This window comes from Eretmochelys imbricata, chromosome 7 (genome assembly GCF_965152235.1).
Source record: "Eretmochelys imbricata isolate rEreImb1 chromosome 7, rEreImb1.hap1, whole genome shotgun sequence".
Classification (NCBI taxonomy): Eukaryota; Metazoa; Chordata; order Testudines; family Cheloniidae; genus Eretmochelys; species Eretmochelys imbricata.
In genome coordinates, this window is record NC_135578.1 from 56,911,231 (window position 1) to 56,930,215 (window position 18,985).

Consider the following 18,985-nt stretch of genomic DNA (forward strand, 5'->3'; position numbering starts at 1 on the left):
ATTGCCACAAAGGCACAGCTGTGAGCAACTGGATTATGCAGCCAATGAAGTGCCTGCCTTTGGCCACGGTACTGTACTGGCAGTAGGTAACCAAAGCCAGTTAAAACACAGGGGTAGCACACAAGTGCTAGGGCACTTTTCTCAGCACAGCACTAACAGCTATCTCCAACACATTTCACACCATCAGCCTGATCCTAGCTCTTGCAGGATGAAACAGCTTAGTTGAATTCTACTTCCCAGCCAGCCCTAATGCTCTCTGAACTGGAATTCCATTGCAAGCTGCCTATTCCTGGGTTTTAGAAAACAGGACAGTTTCCAGGTGGATAATACTTGGAAAACTGCTATATTTTAGAGCCTCAAGGTTAGGCAGCCAGGGGATGCTTGGCCAAGGATCGATGGATCAGCCAGAATGGAGCATTCTGCAATGGATCAGCAATGGATCAGCCAGAAATTGAACACTGAGGGCAGCTTGCAATTTAGGACCAGTGTACTGACCATCCCCACTTCTGGAAAAAAAATCTCCTTAGCATGTGTCCTCAAAGTAACCCAACTCGTTTCCAAGTGCCAGACCCAGTGGACAGTTCATAAACCAGCACTGAGGTCACGGTCATCCGGGAGCATAAATCCTACAGTGCACGGATGGGAGTTAGTACCAGAGGGGATGTGGTAGGTTTGCAGGTGGGAGAGAAGGAACTGGAGTTGGAGAGAGGGTTTGGGTGCCTCTGGGAGGAGAGGGAAAGATAGGGGGAGTCCTCATTGCTCTAGGGGCAGGGGTGAGCACAAGGGGTGGGGAGCAGGGGTACGGATCCCCCCAATAATCAGCAGGGGCACAGAACTTCTCTGGCCCTGGGGCTGGATAGATCCTCCAGCTCTGGGGCCACAATGAGGGCATAGAACATGCCCTCCCCCCCACAAAAAAAGCAGTGAGCACACCCGTCTAGGGGTTAGTAGTTCTCTCATGGTGCTCACCTCTTCCATCTCGGAGGACAATTTCTTTATCCTCTGTAATCCATCTGTAACATGGGAATTCCAGATAGTCACCTACTGGTGTTTTCACAGTGATGTACTTGAGGTACCAGTCGTCATGAACCCAGTACTTTCGCTTCTCAATTTTTAGCAGCTGGATTTCTCCCAGGTCTTCTGCCACAGTCACATCGTAGGAGTCGATCTGTGGAGAAGAAAAATGGTCTGTGAGTGGCTGAACACACAGAAAACACACCAGCTCCAAATGGAACTCTTGGGATATGTAAGGGTTAAAGCAGAAAACTGGGAAATTGCTGGTGAACAGAGATGGCATTAGGGAGTAAAGGCATGGGCAAGCACCATTTCTGCCCTTGATAGATCAAGTGCAGGCATCTTTCTGTGTTTGATAGATTTAGGGTTACTCCTCTCTCCTCCCTTCTCCTTGTTAAGGGTTTGATAAGGTTGCAGCTGCCTGAGCAATGTGGGGATCTAAAGAATGCCTTTTCGGGTAAAGTAGTGTTATCTCCCTCTCCGTTTCTTTCCCAGCTGCACAGTCAAGTTTGGGGTCATGGCCCCTTACTCTCTTCTCTGCAAACTGCTGATCCAAGGAGTTCATGACTACAATTATAGCAAAGAAGTGTATCTTCAAGGTAAAACTTATTGGTAGAATATGCTAATAAGGTAAATAGTAATCAGGGGTGGGCATAATTATATTCAGTACAGGGTTATAAATATTCATTGTATGGGTGTTCATATTACTCCATGAGGGTTTTGGGGGTGTTGTAATAAAAGCAGGGATTTACATACTAATGTAAATAAAAAGAGTATGTTGTAACTAATCCAGGGCTTACTGGACAATTGGGTCCAGGGGAACAAGTACCGCAATAAAGAAGCCCATCTACTCAAATCTGCCTCTGGGTCAGCCTGTTTTTCTTCCAACAGGAACCTCTTGTTTGCGAAGGGGAAAAATGAAGGGTTATTTTCAGACTGCAGATTAACAAATGGATGGGTAAGGGAATATGTAAGAACAAGCCATGCACAGATACCCTAGAAATACGGAAAGGGTGAAATTTCTAAGTTCGGGACTTGATAATGCTTTGAGTCATTTGTGATTTCTCAACAAAGCTACTGCTAGTAAAAATATTTAGAACTACTCCAACAGCATCCCAGAAAAGAATGGTCTGGAACCCAAAGTGTGTCTCAACCCATTTTAATGGGGTCACCAAGGCTGGCTTAGACTTGCTGGGATCCAGGGCCAAAGCATGAGCCCAAGGGCTTCAGCCCTGGATAGCAGGGCTCAGGTTACAGGCCCCCTGCCTGGGGCTGAAGCCCTTGGACTTCAGCTTTGCCCTCCCCCCAAGCGGCGGAATTTGGGTGGGCTCAGGCTTTAGTCCCCTCTCCTGGGGTCTTGCAGTAATTGTCAGAAGGGGTTTGCAGTGCAATGAAGTTTGAGAACGTCTGAGGTAGACTGATGGGATATATATCCCATCCTGGCTTTATAAGTGTTAAAGTGGGCCTGAGAGGCCAATTAATGCATCTGGCTGCACCTGGAGGGTGGGCCAGGCTAAATTAAAGATGAGTCCCAGCTGGGAGAGGAGCTGGGTGGTTATTATAAAGGCAGGAAGTCTAGAGCAGATGGGGGCTGTTGGGAGAAACTCTGCAGTCGCTCTCTGGGATGAGAGAATGGAGAACTCAGGAGAAGCCCAGGGCGAGAGCTGGACCTGAGATCCTCTCCTAGGTAGAGATGTCTAGCAGGAGGCCAGGAGAGACACGGAGCAGCCACAGGGGTGGAGGGAGAGCAGAGAGGAACCCTGATAAAGGTGCAAGATCTAGACTTCCAGACAGTGTGCCCAAGAGGCGTCCAGTCGAGGAATGGGGCTGAGGAGATGTGAGGGATGACCAGTCAAACTTGAGGAGGGCAGAAGCTGGTCTAAGTTGGTATTTTTGGTTTGTGATTTTGGTAGGAGATTCCAGGGCAGAGCCCTGCAAGTCCTGGCCCTGAAAGAAAGGTCAACCTAGAGAGGAAGGCTCTGGCAGGGTGAGGAGAGAGCCCAGGGAAAGGCTTGGTTGGTAGAAAGATGCCCAGGGAGGTGGCAGCAAGGAGACTGGCAGAATGATCCCTGACTGCCTGTCCTGGGCTGAGCCTAGGGTAGAGGGAAGGCCTGACTTCCCCATCAGGAACTGGTAAGGGGTGTGAAGCCCCTGAGAAGGGGATACAGACTCCTAGAAGCCCTAAGAAAGGGTGTTCGGACCACTGGGCCCAGAATCAAAGTAGCAGACCAAACAAAGGGATTGGACACTTGTATTTGCTGGATTTTCTGTTACCCGGGGATGGGGAGGAGTGATTGTGATAAGCCGACAGACCGAGTCACGAGATGAGGCAACTGTCACAGAGCCATCGGCAGGGGGCACAAGAAAGCAGGCAGCGGCCACGTCCAGCCGCACAGGGGTGCTCCAGCAGTGAGTCCACCCTTCTGTACCTAGTCATGCAAACTGAGAGAACGGTTGGTTTGGAGATTAAGGCACTTGACTGGAAATCAGATCTGGGTTCATTGTACAGCTCTGCTATAGAGTTGGTGCAGGTCCTTGGGCAAGTCACTTAATGTCTGTGTGCCTCAGTTCTCCAGGTGTTAAATGGGGATAACACTCTTTCCTTTCTCCCACCCCTTGTCTGCCTCGTCTCTTTAGAAGGTAAGGTCTTTAGGGTGAGGACTGTCTCTTATTCTGTGTATGTGCCGTGCTTAGAATGTTGGGGCTCTGATCTCAGAGTCTCCAGGCACTATTGGAATTCCAGTCGTTAGAAATGCCTCTGTTTGCTTTTATAGCTCAGCTGAGATAAACAGTGATTCTTTTGTGTTTGGCAAGTCAGAATGGCAGCATCTTACACTCCCTTTGCACTAGTGTAAGCAGCTGCACAAGGTGCAGGACAACAGGCCCCTTGCCATAGCTAAGCTGAACTGGCTAGGACCATCATGACACTAGAAGCAAGAGCCCAATCTGTTCCCATGACCCCCTCAGAAGAAGTTATGCTCTTGTTAAGACAGAGCATTACCAGGAAGACAAGCCTGGTAATCCAATTGTTCGGCAGTTTTGGAATCACGCTCTGTTTAAATTTGTTGCTTGATGTGGCTGCAAAATGAAACTTCCCTGGTTTGTGGTTTTGAACGTTTTCAGTAACCTTAGAAACCGACATGAACTCCACCTCTTCCTCCACTGAGTTTAGTACTGTCTGAAATGATACTGCATGTATATGGCCTGTCATTCTGTCGTCCCCGCCCTCCCCCGCTAAAAACCACACTCAACTTGTTCTTTTCAGGCACTTTTTTTAGTAACACTTCCAGTCAATAGGAGGTCATTTGACTCAAGCCCTCCCATTATTTTATAGGTTAAGGCTAAGTCAAAGTCAAAAAAGTGAAGAAAATGTAGACAAACATGGTATGGATACCAGTTGCGATAGCTGTTTTGTAATGAGGACATTTGTCCACAAGCAACCGGGCTAAGAGCCCCAACTTCCTCAAAAATCCACTTCATGCAGCCACAAGATAGTAACAGCTGCCAATCACACATAGCTATAAGTAGGGCCCCACCAAATTTAGGGTCCATTTTGGTCAATTTCATGGTCATGGGATTTTAAAAATCATGAATTTCATGATTTCAGTTATTTAAATCTGAAATTTCACAGTGTTGTAATTGTAGGGGTCCTGACCCAAAAAGGGGTTTGGGAGGGAGGGAGGGGGGTTTGCAGTACTGCCACCCTTACTTCTGTGCTGCTGCTGGCGGTGGTGCTGCCTGCAGAGCTGGGCAGCTGGAGAGCGGTGGCTGCTGGGCGGGAGCCCAGCTCTGAAGGCAGCGCCGCCGCCAGCAGCAGTGCAGAAGTAAGGATGGCCTGGTATGGTATGGCCGCCCTTACTTCTGCGCTGCTGCCTTCAGAGCTGGATCCTCGGCCAACAGCCGCCACTCTCCATTTGCCGAGCTCTGAAGGCAGCAGTGCAGAAGTAAAGGTGGCAATACTGCGATGCCCCCTAAAATAACCTTGTAACCCTGCCCGTGGCCACCTGTTGGGTCAGGACTCCCAGTCTGAGAAATGCTGGTCTCCCCTGTGAAATTTGTATAGTTTATGGTAAAAGCATACAAAAGACCAGATTTCATGGGGGAGACCAGCTTTCATGGTCCGTGACGCATTTTTCATGGCCATGAATTTGGTAGGGCCCTAGTGACTCAAAAGTTTAGAGATGAGAGAGAATGTTTTAAGCCCTCTAGTTCATCCCTCAACCAATGCGAGATGGTTCCCTCCAGTTCATGCATAAGTGTTTTGCCCAATCAAGTTTTAATTGGTTATCGGACTCTTAACACTTCTCTTTGGAGATCATTTTGCAGGGTGAAAAATCTCTTCAACAGGAAATGCCTCCTGATATTCAGCTTAACTTTCCCTTTCCTTAATTGCATTCCACTGTTGCTAGTTATCCTCCTGCTCCCATCCTAGCAGTTCCACTCTCGACCATCAAATATCTGGTTATGACTTCCCCTCCCTATCCTCCTGCTGTACATCCCCAGCCTAATTTAACCAAGCTATATCTTGAGTCATTTCACCTTCCCGCCTGACAATCTCCCTCACAACTAAAAACTCCTTTAAGCCAACCCACTAGAGGGCAGTGACACTGTCTTGGCTTTCAAGCGCTTCCCTGAAGTGGTTCTTAGAAGACCTGTTGGAGCAGGTTTCCGAGACAGGTCTGACTATTCCTTCACTCCTGAGGTGCTAGAGGGCAAGTCCTGGCTCAGACAGCGGCCAGAGCCAGATGAGCTAAGAATGTGCTGCTGCGTCTGAGGAACACGAATTATCTCCACCAATGAGAAAACAGAGCTAAGTTAAATTAGGCATTCAGGCGAGGAAAAGATGACAGCGGCATTGAGGTGTCCAGGGTGGGGCTGTAGGTGGCTGCCCTGACTCTGAGGCACATGGTAGAGGAACTGCAAGCACTGATCATGATTATTTAAGCACCAGTGACATGCCTGGCCTGGTGTAAGATGAACATAAAGACTGTCCCTACCCGTCAAAGAGGTCACAGTCCAAAAGATACAGGAAATAGCCTGTGCATGTTCAGTATGTAGGTTGTGAGAGCACCCAACAGGAGATGGTCCACAGCTAGAGTCACCTCCACCTACCGCTGTCTCCCATAGGGCACAGAAATACATGGGTTTGGAGAGAATGAGGCAGTATGCTCCCCGACAGGCCAGCCAGCAGCCATCCTGCTTAGATAAATGCAACAGGGAATGCACTAGTCTGCAAGTTACAAAAAAGAAAAAAAAAAAATGTGAACTAGAGCTAGACCCGAACCAAACCCAGCTCTCCCAATCTATGGGGGAAGTTTGGATCCAGATCTGCATCCGTAGCTTGCAGCACCTCTAAATACAACAGCTGCTAGATAGTGAGGCTCAAATTTTCAAAACTGGACATGGATACTGGATGCCTTGATTTCTGAGATACCGGGGCCCTGGTTTTCAGCTAGCACCGAGCCCTCACCGCTCCAGCCAAGGCAACAGAAGGTGCAGTGCATGGCAGGTCCAAAAATCAGGCCCAAGGTGTCTCTGCTTAAGTCAATGGTCACCTCAGGAGGAGGCTCAAACCCACTTGTATTTAACAGGCAGTGGGCACAATCCTGCTCTCACTGAAGTCAATGGGAGTTTAGCCACAGAGCTTAGTGGGGTCAGGATCTGTAAGTTGTGCCCATTATTTTCCCCCCATAAGTGACCACATCTCCTCAGTGGAACAGAAATGGCCCTTGCAGCCACATCACCAAGTGCATTCCTGTATTACTGACTCATCTGATAAATGTCTAACTCCGTATTCCCCACTCTACCACCTCCTGCCATAAGTACTAATGTGCAGATTGAAACACGCTTTAAGGCTCCTCCAAGCTCTACAAGAATCCTCCTAAAACAGCCACAATTTGTGCCCAGCTGTGGCAGTAGCAAATTGCAGGACACCCCTCCACTGTATTCCTAGCCAGACCATGTCCCACCCTCCCAGAGCAGCTGCCTTCCAGTGCCCTCCTGATCTTTGCTTATCTCCCACTCAACCTTCTCACTTTTCAGTTCAAAAACAGCTGCATCCCTGCATCTTCCAACACCAACACAAGGCCTCTCTTCTTTATTGGTCAACCTGTGCCAAGGATTCTGGGTCACATCTTGGAACTGAAGGTACCAGGCTGCAAAACGTTTCTCCTCTGCACTTTTCAATTTTTCTGTCAGAAATGACAATGCTTGACTCATTTCTACTTCATGCTCCTCTTCCTGCAGCTCCCAGTTTTCTCCATAGGCACTCATGAAACCACATCTGCTAGAAGCAGCTCCTGACTGGGCCTGTATTTCACATCTAGTGGGTACTTTTGCAATATCATGATAATTTTCTGAAGTCCAGACCATGCTACGCACAGCGGTTTCTATAATATGGCTTCCAATGCTTGGCGGCCTGTTTCCAGCTTGACCCATTCATGTCTATAAACAGCTTCATGAAACTGCACAAACACATCTTCTTCTTCTTCTTCCATCTCAGCATGTTTCTGTGGTATTTGGAAGAATGTGGCCCAGGGCGACTAACGTTCAACAGGACAATCTCCAACCCATGTGAACTTACCAGTCTGCACCGGCACCAGTTTGGTTACTGCTATACAGACATCATGAAAGGGAATTCAAATACACGAATGTTTTCCCGATATTATCATGTAACGTAATAAACATAACTGTATAGCAGTTCTACCTGAAAGAACCTGACTCAGCCAACTGGTATGTCCTACGTGAATGGACCTGTCATGTTCTTGGCACGCTCAGTGGGTGTGTACTAATTAGCATGTTCTGTAGGCATGTTCTCCTTAACTGCACTTGGCAAGGGGTATCTGGAGGTACATGGCACATTCATCAGCCACAGACCTACCTGGCATGTTCAAGCAACACAGCAACTAATAGAAAGGTTTCAGTTTATAAATCCAAGTAGGGTTTTGCTAATAAAAATTTCACCTTTCCTTTCCCACATTGGTGCCCTGCTTGGAAATAAAGAAATTCCTCTCCACCCCCCAGCACCATTCAGTACATAAGAACAGCCACACTGGATCAGACCAAAGGTCCATCTAGCCCAGTATCCTGTCTTCCAACAGTGGCCAATGCCAGGTGCCCCAGAGGGAATGAACAGAACAGGTAATCATCGAGTGATCCACCCCCTGTTGCCCATTCCCAGCTTCTGACAAAAGTAAGCATAAGAGTACAAATGAGAGGTTTTTATTATGACTATTACTACTGATATTTAACATTACCGCTGGTGTTACACAGCCACCAAGAGGTCCCAGTTGCGATCAGGGCCCCATTGTACTGGGCACTCTACAAAGACAATAGGGTACGTCCACACTTCAAGCTGGAGGTGTAAATTTCACCTCGAGGAGACTTACCTGTGTCAGCTCTGATCAAGCTAGTGTGCTAAAAATAGCATAGCCACGGCATTGTGAGTGGCGGGTGGGACTGGCCACCCTGAGGACATGTCTACCATCTCAGATGGGTATATACACGGGGCAGCTAGCCCCTCGTGCCACCATGGCTGCACTCTAATTTTAGCCCACTAACTCAGAGTCAACAAGGGCACATCTCCTTAAGCTGGAGCTACCCGTCCAGCTCAAAGGGAGACATACCCATGCAGGCAACTTGCTGTCCAAATGGACAAGACAGGCAAAGTGTGGGTGGCAAAGAGCATTATTATCCCCATTTTAAGGATTGTGGGGAACTGAGGCACACAGAGAATAAGTGGCATTTCCAGACGCTAACAAGAAGTCTGTGACAAAGCCAGGAATTGATCTACTTCCATTATCAACATGAAACAGAGAATAAATGGATCATAGATTTAAAGTATTATAGAACAATGTCAATTAGACCTAACAAACAGTTACAATCGAAATAACACAACCACGACTGATTCATTGGCACAAACTCATTCAGCTGATGGAAAACCTACAGCTCTAAAATACATTTATATTTCACAAGTCCAAGTAATAGAAAAAGGCTGCCCAGTTTGCCTAAACAGACCTTAATTTTTTCCATCTTTTCATGTATGTTTTGAAAATGTATCTCAGGGTGAATCAATTTAAATTGGGATTTAAATTACCAACTGATTTAAATCAGCAATTATCACCAACTTTACCATTTGTACTTAAGATATTTTCTAAAGAAAGGTGCATTCTCATTGGTCGATAGAATCATTAATATGTTGATTTACAACTAAATAGATCCTTTACCCTAGATTTGGTACATCTTTCTACAACCTAGGAAGGTACACTAGAACTATATACATGTATTTAAACAATTATATAGCTTAATATTTTCAGATTCTTATTAATTGTATGTTTTAATATGTTAGAAAATGGTGAATGATATATTGCTCATTTACTAGATAGTTAACTTTTTGCTCAAGATTTGCATCCAGCAGCATTAGGGTGGTAAATGGCATTTAATTAAACGCACAATATATCGTATAACATTTACTTTGATTAAACAAAACAAGCCCTTAATACAGTACATGACCTATTTTGCCATATTTATAAAGCTTGACCCCCAATAGCTAGATATTTTCCCCCTGATTACTAACACAAATCATGCCAAACCAGCTTCATTTCCTTCTTTGACAAGGTAACTGGTTTGCTGCATAGGGGGAATGCGGTGGACATATTATATCTGGACTTTAGCAAGGCTCTTGACTCAGTCCCACATGACATTCTGATAAGTAAGCTGGAGAAATGTGGGGTCAGCAGAACTACGATTAAGTGGACACATAATTGGTAAAACAACTGCAAACAAAAAGTAACTATTAATGGAATGATGTCAGATTGGAAGGTGACCTGGGATTCTACAGGGATCTATGTTCTAGGTCTGGACTTGTTTGACCTAGATGTAAGTATAGAGCATACTGATCAAGTTTGAAGATGACACAAAGCTAGACAGGAGTTGCCAACACTTTGGAGGACAGAGCTAAGATTCAGAGGGATCTTGATAAATTGGAGAACTGGGCTATAAACAGCAAAATGAAATTCAAGAAAACAAAGGTAAGGTGCTACACTTAGGGAAGAAAAGCCAAATGCACAAACACAGAATGGGAGAAAACTGGCTTGTCACCAGCACTGCTGAGAAAGATCTAGGAGTCATGGTGGACCAGAACCTCAACATGAGTTAACAATGTGATGCTGTTGCAAAAAAAGCAAATACAGTTTTGGGTTGCATTAACAGAGGCATAGCATGCAAGTCATGGGAAGTGATAGTACCACTCTACTCGTCACTGGTTAGGCCTCAGCTGGAGTACTGTGTCCAGTTTTGGTCACTGCTGTATAGAGAGGATGAAGAGAAACTGAAAAGGATCCAGAGGCAAGTGACAAGGATGATCAAAGGGATGGAGTGCAAGCCATGTGAGCAAAGGCTGAAGGAACTGGGTATGGTTAGTTTGGAAAAGAGGAGATTAAGGTGGGGGGGGAAATATGATAATGGTCTTCAAATACTTGAAAGGCTGCCATAAAAAACATGGTGAAAAATTGTTCTGTCTTGCTACAGAGGGCAGGACAAAAGGCAATGGGTTCAAACTGCAGTACACCAGATCAGATTTAGATTAAATCTCAGGAGAAACTTCCTAACTGTAAGAACAGTAGGACAATGGAACAAACTACCGAAGGAGGTTGTGGAAGCTCCTTTACTGGAGGCTGTCAAAAGGACGCTGGGCAGCCATCTGTCTTGGATGGTTCGGATATAACTCCTGCATCTTGGCAGGGGGTTAGACTAGATGACCCTTGTGGTCCCTTCTAACCCTATGGTTCCATGATTCGATGATTCTTTCTTTGTACAGAAAGCAGCCTTTAACTCAAAGTTTATGTTAGAGACTCGTGGATTCAGCATATTTATTTTTTATTTAAACAGTTTAAGTGATTATAAATGTAGGCCTTAACATAGTTGTATTAAATTCAGATTTCATTTTAAATAGGTTTATTTTTAAAAAGAAAAAACTTAGTATAAACAAAATATAAAGACCCATTTAAATTTAAAAATGATTTATTTTAGATCATCCCTTTTTATCCATCCTGATGTATCTACAATAGTTTTCTACAGGTACATGGTTAGTGCTTTGAAATAGTTGCTCCTCCAAATATATTAGCCATATATTTCAAGTATGTCAAACCAGAGCTAATATATACCTTTCAAGATAACTTCTTATTGTAGACCCACCACATCTCACAAACGAGTAAATCTTGATTTGGGCCCCAATTCTGCAAGCAGATGTGTGCTTCACTTTAAGCACATGGAGTAGTTCCATTGCCTCCCCAGAAACCATGTGCTCAATGTTGAAAACGTGCATGTTTGCCCAATTCTGCCATCTGCTTCTTTCTCTTCTCGCTTCCTATCATTCTCCCTCTCAATCATTTCTTTTTCAGGTCTCTTATTCTTCCTCCTTCAGCCTTCATTCATACACCCTAGCAAAACGTTAACTATATTGTTGGCCTACATCCCAGTAAGGTAGTGGTCTCATTTTTTAACGTTTGGGGCTAAAAAATGACAAGCCCTTTGAACTTTCAAAGTTTCTCTCCATATTGTTACTTGTGCATATACCCAGTGAACTCTTTGTACGCACTTTGGGTAAACTTTACAGATGGGACAATGATCGCATTGCAATCACAAGCACTGAGCTTAACCAAGGAACCTTTCAAAAATCTGACTTGCCCAGCTAGATCGCAATACGGTAGTTGCACAAAACTGGGATGCGAAAGCTAACAATATTTTTAGGTGAACCTGGCACGTTAACTGCACATCTGGACATTGTCTGCAAGACTTTAGAATTGTTTTGCAGCCTTACCTGCTGTACTCTTTGAAAATTACCCTCCTTTGTGTCTCATAATTGGATGTTAGGAGGTGGCAGAGATGGCCAGAAATGTGATATGGCAATTACTCCTCTTGTGCAGGCTGGGGCTGTCATTCTCAGCCAGTTTGTATTGGTGACAGTGTTGTGAGCCAGGGAACTGGAAGGCTTTATACAGAAAAGCTCAGAATGAAAGTACAGAACTAACATTTTATTGGATCTATCAGACATGGCTGAAAATAAACTTGAAACTAAGCCCCCAAAGTAGCCTGTCCAAGCAACTAGTTCTCCCGCAAAACCTGGAATGAGTTGCTGAGGTGCAGTCTGTAGTCGGCTATTCTAATTCTCTGCTCTGGATTAAGGAGCTGATCTTTCCAAGGCATTAAGAAGGACACAGATAAATCCGCCCCAAATACAAATTTGAGATTGAAAAGATGGGTTTCTTCTCTGGAAGTACTTGCAAGATGGGTTTCTTTTAATGACAGCAAACAGACAGGGCTTAAATGGGAAATCAGAAGAAAATGGGGAACTGCGAAGTGCTATGCAACATTCACTATGACACCAACAGGAACTTACTCAAAAATAACTTGATAAAAAACCAGCTTCTAAATAGTTTGTATCCAATACTCAGAGTAAGTCCCAGGAATAACAGAATCAGGGCTTTCATTGTACAAGTCTCTTTGCGCTTTACATATCTCCTCCCTCTTGGAACATTTGATATGCAAATCTCTTACACAGAATTTGTCCAAGACCTCGTTTATTATACCCAACAATAACCATGATTTGAATGAATTCAGAGGAAGCAAGTGTCAGGATAATGCAAACAATCGACCTGGCCTACCTATGGAAAAGGGACTGTAAAAGTAGATGAGGCCTTCTGCATTAACAAACTATACTCTGGAAGTTTTGTTCTGAGAACTGAATGGGTTGTCTTTTGCAGCCTGGGTTCAAGACTGCATTGTTTTGGGGGTGAAAATTACTTTGGGGAATCCAATGAGGAAAAAAATAACACTGGGACAGGATTGGTGTCACCAGTTGCACTGAAAAGCATAACATACAGAGAGACTTTGTGTCACTTCAGTTTTGTTTATTTTTGTTCTGTGTGTGTTTTTAAATTTTCCACTACTGTACGAGTAACAGGTCTAATAAGTGTTGCTGCCTTTGTGACAGTGCTTCTCATGCCTAACAGCACGTGCCTAGACAGATATACAGTATTCTACATTATGATGTAGACTTTAACCACAAAACCTGAGCACATTGTATTCAAAGATCTGCCAATATAGTTGCCTATAGGAACATAGGTTTATATTTACTCTAATATAGCACGTAGTAAATGCATGCTGTAAAAATGGCAGCAAACAGATAGTGTTAAATGAACCATTTAAAACAGTTTGAGATAGTAAATACGTATGGAAAGTAAGTTATTTCAGTAGTAACCAGAAGCGTACAACAGGGAGCCACTCTGCTGGGTGCTAGACAGACATGTGGTAAAGAGGCAGCCTCTGCCCCAGGAAATTTACGACCTACCGAAATGAGTATGTGATATAAAATATAGGACAAAAGGTACAATTTTCTAAAGTGCCTAAGTCTCATTTTAAAAAGGGGCCCAGGAATTTAGGAGCCTAGTCTCATTGAAAGTCAATGTGACTGCAGCTACTAAAGGTAACATTTTCAAAAACACCTAAGTTCCACTGACTTTCTATGAAACCTGAGCTGCTATGTGCCCATGTCACTCCTGAAAATGTGACTTAAGCTCCTAAATCACATGGGGTACAATTTTCAAAAGTGCCTTGCCTAACACCAGGTCTACACTAAAAAGTTTGGTCAACCTCACTGAGCGACACAGTTAAGCCAACCTAATCACCGGTGTAGACAGTGGTAGGTTGATGGAAGAATTCCTCCCTCATTTTCAGGGAGGTGGATTAACTACACCAATGGGAGACTCTCATCATGTCTACATGGCAGCTGCACCACTGTAGCATTTCAAGTGTAGACAGGCCCTAAGTCTAGTATTTCCGCACTACAGGATGCAGAACAGATACTGAAGCCTACTATTATGAAACACAATAGGGACTTTTAAAATAAATAAATAAGCCAACAGCATGGATGCTGAGGTGTGACCAGCCAGACAAGGATAAGGGCAGAATAGGACTCTCACAGAATTGTAGAAATTAGGGATACAAAGTATATCAGTCCAGTTCTTCAGTCCCCCATTTTCCTAGCACCTAGTGTGTGTGATATCCCTGTACTGTTCTCCTAGTTCCATCTATGGCATCTCAAACATCTCCCTTAGCACGTAGCTCCCTTGTCTTGGTCTAGAGCAGCGGTTCTCAAACTGTGAATGGGGTCGCCCGGGCTGGCTTAGACTTGCTGGGGCCTGGGGCTGAAGCCCAAGCCCCACTGCCCAGGGCCGAAGCCAAAGCCTGAGGGCTTCAGCCCTGGACAGCGGGGCTCAGGTTGCAGGCCCCCTGCCTGGTGCTGAAGCCCTTGAGCTTCAGGTTTGGTCCCCATGCCCAGAGCGGTGGGGCTCAGGCTTTGTCCCCCCTCACCCTGGGCAGTGGGGTTTGCATGGGCTCAGGTTTCAGTGTCCCCCCCGGGGAGTCGTGAACTAATTTTTGTTCTCAGAATGGAGTTGTGGTGCAATGAAGTTTGAGAACCTAGAGGCTTGATAGTTATCTAATTTCATATTTACATGGGCCAAATAAGAAATTAGACAGTTTCTGTATTGTTCAGCCAATTAAATAATCTGTTGGAATTATGCTGGCTGTTCAAGACATAGCTCCGGTACCTCTCTTGAGTAAATAATACGCATCCAGAAAACATTTTATTTTTTTCTGGAGAGCCACTTAAAATATGTTCAATTAATGCTAAAGTCATAGCACAAAACTTACCAATGGATGAAAGATCGTGCATTATCTCTTTGTGCTTTTCTTGTATTCCAAATGGCAAGGTAATACTTTAACTTTCCATGTAGGCTCTCAAAGCACTTTGCAAATCTTAACAAATCAATCACCACAACACTCCAGTGAGGCATGATGACACCTTTTACAGACTGGGGAAACTGAGGCAGAGTGACTCACTTATCATGTCTAGCACCCATGGCAGAAGAGGACACAGGATGCAGGAGTCCTGACTCTCAATCCTCTCTGCTAAGCCCTGTCACAGGCAAAGGGGACCATGTTAGATTCTTGGGTTTGCTGGTTCAGGAGACATTATTAGAAGCAGTTCCCATGGGGCAATAAACCATGTCCATTATTCAACTTGAGAATCTTATCCAGAAGGGCAAGGAAACATCATGCCCCTTCATCTGCTTTAGTGACCTAGGAGCAGATCTTTCCCTGCATTGCAGCACCAGGTACGCCAAGAACTAGCCCGTGTCACCCTTCACTCCAAATCCCATCTCAGAGACCTCCTGACTCAGTCAGATCCCAGCCCTGCTGGTGTGGGCAGCAGGTAGGATGCCGGTGCCTTCTCTGCTCTAGATCATAGGAGTGGGAAGGGTGAACGGGTTTAGGGAGGGATGGAGTGTCAGGGTAGGGGCATAGCACCCCCCGCCCCCATGTCCCAGTCCCCTTCCTGCCGACAGCACCAAGACAAAGGTAGATGCAGAGGCCCGCCATGGTTCTGACCCTACCAAGGGGGCAGCAATGGGGAAGGATAAAAGAGTGATGGAGTGCAGGTGCTCACATCCCATTCCTGAAGGAAGTAGTGGGACAGAGAGAAGAAGAGGCACTGGAGGGTTCCTAAGCCCCCTTTACAGCTGCTTCAAGAGATGGGGAAAAGGGCATTAACAGGTAAAATGCCCTCCACTGTCCTGAGAGCTGGAGCACCCACAGGATGCTATCCCATGGGCAGGAGACAGAGCTGGGGACACAGTCCTAAGAGGTGGGCGTCTCAGAGCCGGGGAGGCCGCAGTCCCAGGGCAGGGGGCACAGAGCTGGGGCTGGACTGGGAGAAGTGGGTATGGAAAAGGGGGTGCAGGGCTTGGGCTGTGTGCAGGGGGCACAGTCACATGGAGGGGACTGCCCCAAGGGACAGGGGGCTGTGCGCGGGGGAGGGGGGGGAAGGGAAGGGAAGGGGGCGCGGCGCGGGAACTGGAGAGGAGAGCGGGGGGCGGGGCGGGCAGCGGGGCGCAGCGCTGGACTGGCCGGAGGCGGGGGGCACGGGCCTGGCCGGGCAAAGGGGTGCGGCGCGGGGCCGGCCGGCTGCGCACTCACCGCGCCCCGCTCGAAGTCGTTGTAGAAGGGCTTGTCCAGCAGGTGCCTCTCGCTGCAGCCCGCGGTGCCCTCCAGGCTCACGTAGATGTAGTCGTCGGTGCCCGCGAACCACTGGGTGCCGGTGGCCACGGTGACGGTGTAGGACGGCATGGCCCGGCCGGAGCGCGCAGCCACGAGGAGCCGAGCTGCCCGCCTGCGCCGGCGGGGGAAATGAGCTCCGGGCCCCGCTGCTGCAGCAGCAGCACCGCCCCCTCGACCAAAGCCCCTCCCTGCCCCCGGCTACACCCCTTCGGGTACACAGCCCCTAGTTACCCCTCCCTGCCCCCGGCTACACCCCTTCCGTGCACGGCCCCCAGCTACACAGCCCCTAGTTAGCCCTCCGTGCCCCCGGCTACAGCCCTTCCGTGTACAGCCCCCGGCTACACCCCTCCAGGTACACAGCCCCCGGCTACCCCTCCCTGCCCCCGGCTACACCCCTCCCGTGCACGGCCCCCGGCTACACAGCCCCTAGTTAGCCCTCCGTGCCCCCGGCTACAGCCCTTCCGTGTACAGCCCCCGGCTACACCCCTCCAGGTACACAGCCCCCGGCTACCCCTCCCTGCCCCCGGCTACACCCCTCCCGTGCACGGCCCCCGGCTACACCCCTCCGGGTACACGGCCCCTAGTTACCCCTCCCTGCCCCGGCTACACCCCTCCGGGTACACGGCCCCTAGTTACCCCTCCCTGCCCCGGCTACACCCCTCCCGTGCACGGCCCCCAGCTACACAGCCCCTAGTTAGCCCTCCGTGCCCCCGGCTACACCCCTCCAGGTACACAGCCCCCGGCTACCCCTCCTGGCCCCCGGCTACACCCCTCCAGGTACAGGGCCCCTAGTTACCCCTCCCTGCCCCCGGCTACATCCCTCCCGTGCACAGCCCCCGGCTACCCCTCCCTGCACCGGGCTACACCCCTCCCATGCACAGCCCCTAGCTACTGCTCCCTGTACCCCAGCTACACCCCTCCAGTGCACAGCCCCCAGGTACTCCTCCCTGCACCTCAGCTACACCCCTCCAGTGCACAGCCCCTCCCTGCCCCTGGCTACCCCCTCCCAGTACGCAGCCCCTAGCTAACCCTCCCTGTACCTGCTACACCCCTCTTGGTGCACAGCCCCTAGCTACCCCTCCCTGTACCCCAGCTACACCCCTCCTGGTGCACAGCCTCTAGCTACCTCTCCCCTGCCACAGCCCCTCGCTACACCCCTCCCAGTACGCAGCCCCTAACTAACCCTCCCTGTACCTGCTACACCCCTCTTGGTGCACCGCCCCTAGCTACCCCTCCCTGTACCCCAGCTACACCCCTCCTGTGCACAGCTGCTAGCTACCCTTTCCCTCACACAGCCCCTCCCTGCACCTGGCTACACCACTCCCAGTCAACAGCCCTTAGCTACCCCTTCCTACACCCGTCCTGATGCACAGCCCCTAGCTACCCCTCCCTGCACCTGGGCTACACCTCTCATGCACAACCCCTCCCTGCACCCCAGTTACACCCCTCCTCCTGCACCCCAGCTATACCCCTCCTGGTGAACAGTCCCTAGCTACCTGTCCCTTTCCGCAGCCCTTCCCTGTACCCTTAGCTACAAACTCCTCCTGCACACAGCCCCTAGCTACACCGCTGAGCTACACCTCTCCCAGTGCACAGTCCCTAGCTACATCCTGAGCTACACCCTTCCTGGTGCAGAGCCCTTGCCTGCACCCCGAGTTACACTCCTCCTGCACACAGCCCCTTAATGCACATTCCTACCTTCACCCCACTCCCTTCCCCTCACCTATACCCAAACCTGCACTCAGCCCTTCCCTGCACACCCACCTGCCTATACCCCAACTATTGCACTCAGTACTAACCAACCACTATCTATACCTCACACCACTTGTACACAGACCTGCATGCCCCAACCACCACCTGCACACACAGCTCTGTATACTCCATATATCACTACACACCCTGTGACTCCTGTCCTGCTACACCACCCCATAGCCCTACATACCAAAATAACCTTCTCTCACATCTATATCTCATATCCCTTCACTCACAGCCCTACACACCATAACCACCCCAACAGCCACACTAGCCAGATGCACCCTCCACAGCAATCACCTCTGCCTCTACATACACACCCCAACCACCACCTAGACACGTACACCTATACCCCCACTATCTATATCCAGTACCACTATACATCTCTTATGTATAGCCCTACATGCCCTGCTCACACAGCTCTGCACACACCCCCATATATTTCCCAAACAACCCCCACCCCATCCACACAGCCCCCTACACACACCCTATTTATACCCCAGAGCCCTACAATCCCTAACTACAGTCACCTGTACACACCCCAACAACCACCTGCATACATCCTTACATCCCCATATGTACCCCACACTGCACAGCCCAAAACATCTCCACCCCAACACACAGCTCTATGTACCCCTGACCACCATGTTCACACACAGCCCTAAACACACCTCTGAAAATCAGACCCAAGGTCTCTGAAGTTGGGGACCTAAAACATGGAGGCACTCAAAATTAGTGGCCACTTTTGTTGGCCTAAATTACTTGCCAATGTCACACAGGACAGCTATGGCAGAGTCAGGAAGAGAACCCATGATAGTTAGTTCTAAATCCTGCATTTTAACCAGGAGATGGTCTTTTCTGCCATATTAAATATGTGACAGCAAAGGTGGGTGAGATAATATCTTTTATTGGACCAGCCTTTTGGTGGTTTGAAAGAGACATGCTTTCAAGCTTCATGAAGGTGGGGCAGATTGTGAAGCATAGGGGGTTAACACGTTGCAAGAAACCACTTAAAATGAAGTGATCAATTAACACCCTCTGCAGTCATAGGACAAAGGAGGGTTAGTGGGTTCCAAATTACTGTAATGAGACAAAACCA

The 18,985-nt window shown here is 48.0% G+C and overlaps 1 protein-coding gene across 1 annotated transcript in view; it reads right to left on the minus strand.

Moving 5' to 3' along the window:
- ALOX5 (arachidonate 5-lipoxygenase) overlaps window positions 1–16,234 on the minus strand; it is a 53,291-nt gene extending 37,057 nt beyond the window's left edge. The window contains exons 1-2 of the mRNA XM_077822594.1: window positions 16,054–16,234; window positions 970–1,168 (exon numbers count right to left, since the gene is read on the minus strand). Of these exons, the coding sequence (XP_077678720.1) occupies window positions 970–1,168; window positions 16,054–16,203 (349 nt within the window). The 5' untranslated portion in view covers window positions 16,204–16,234. The remainder of the gene's footprint in view (window positions 1–969; window positions 1,169–16,053) is intronic.
- Between the last annotated feature and the right edge of the window lie 2,751 nt (window positions 16,235–18,985).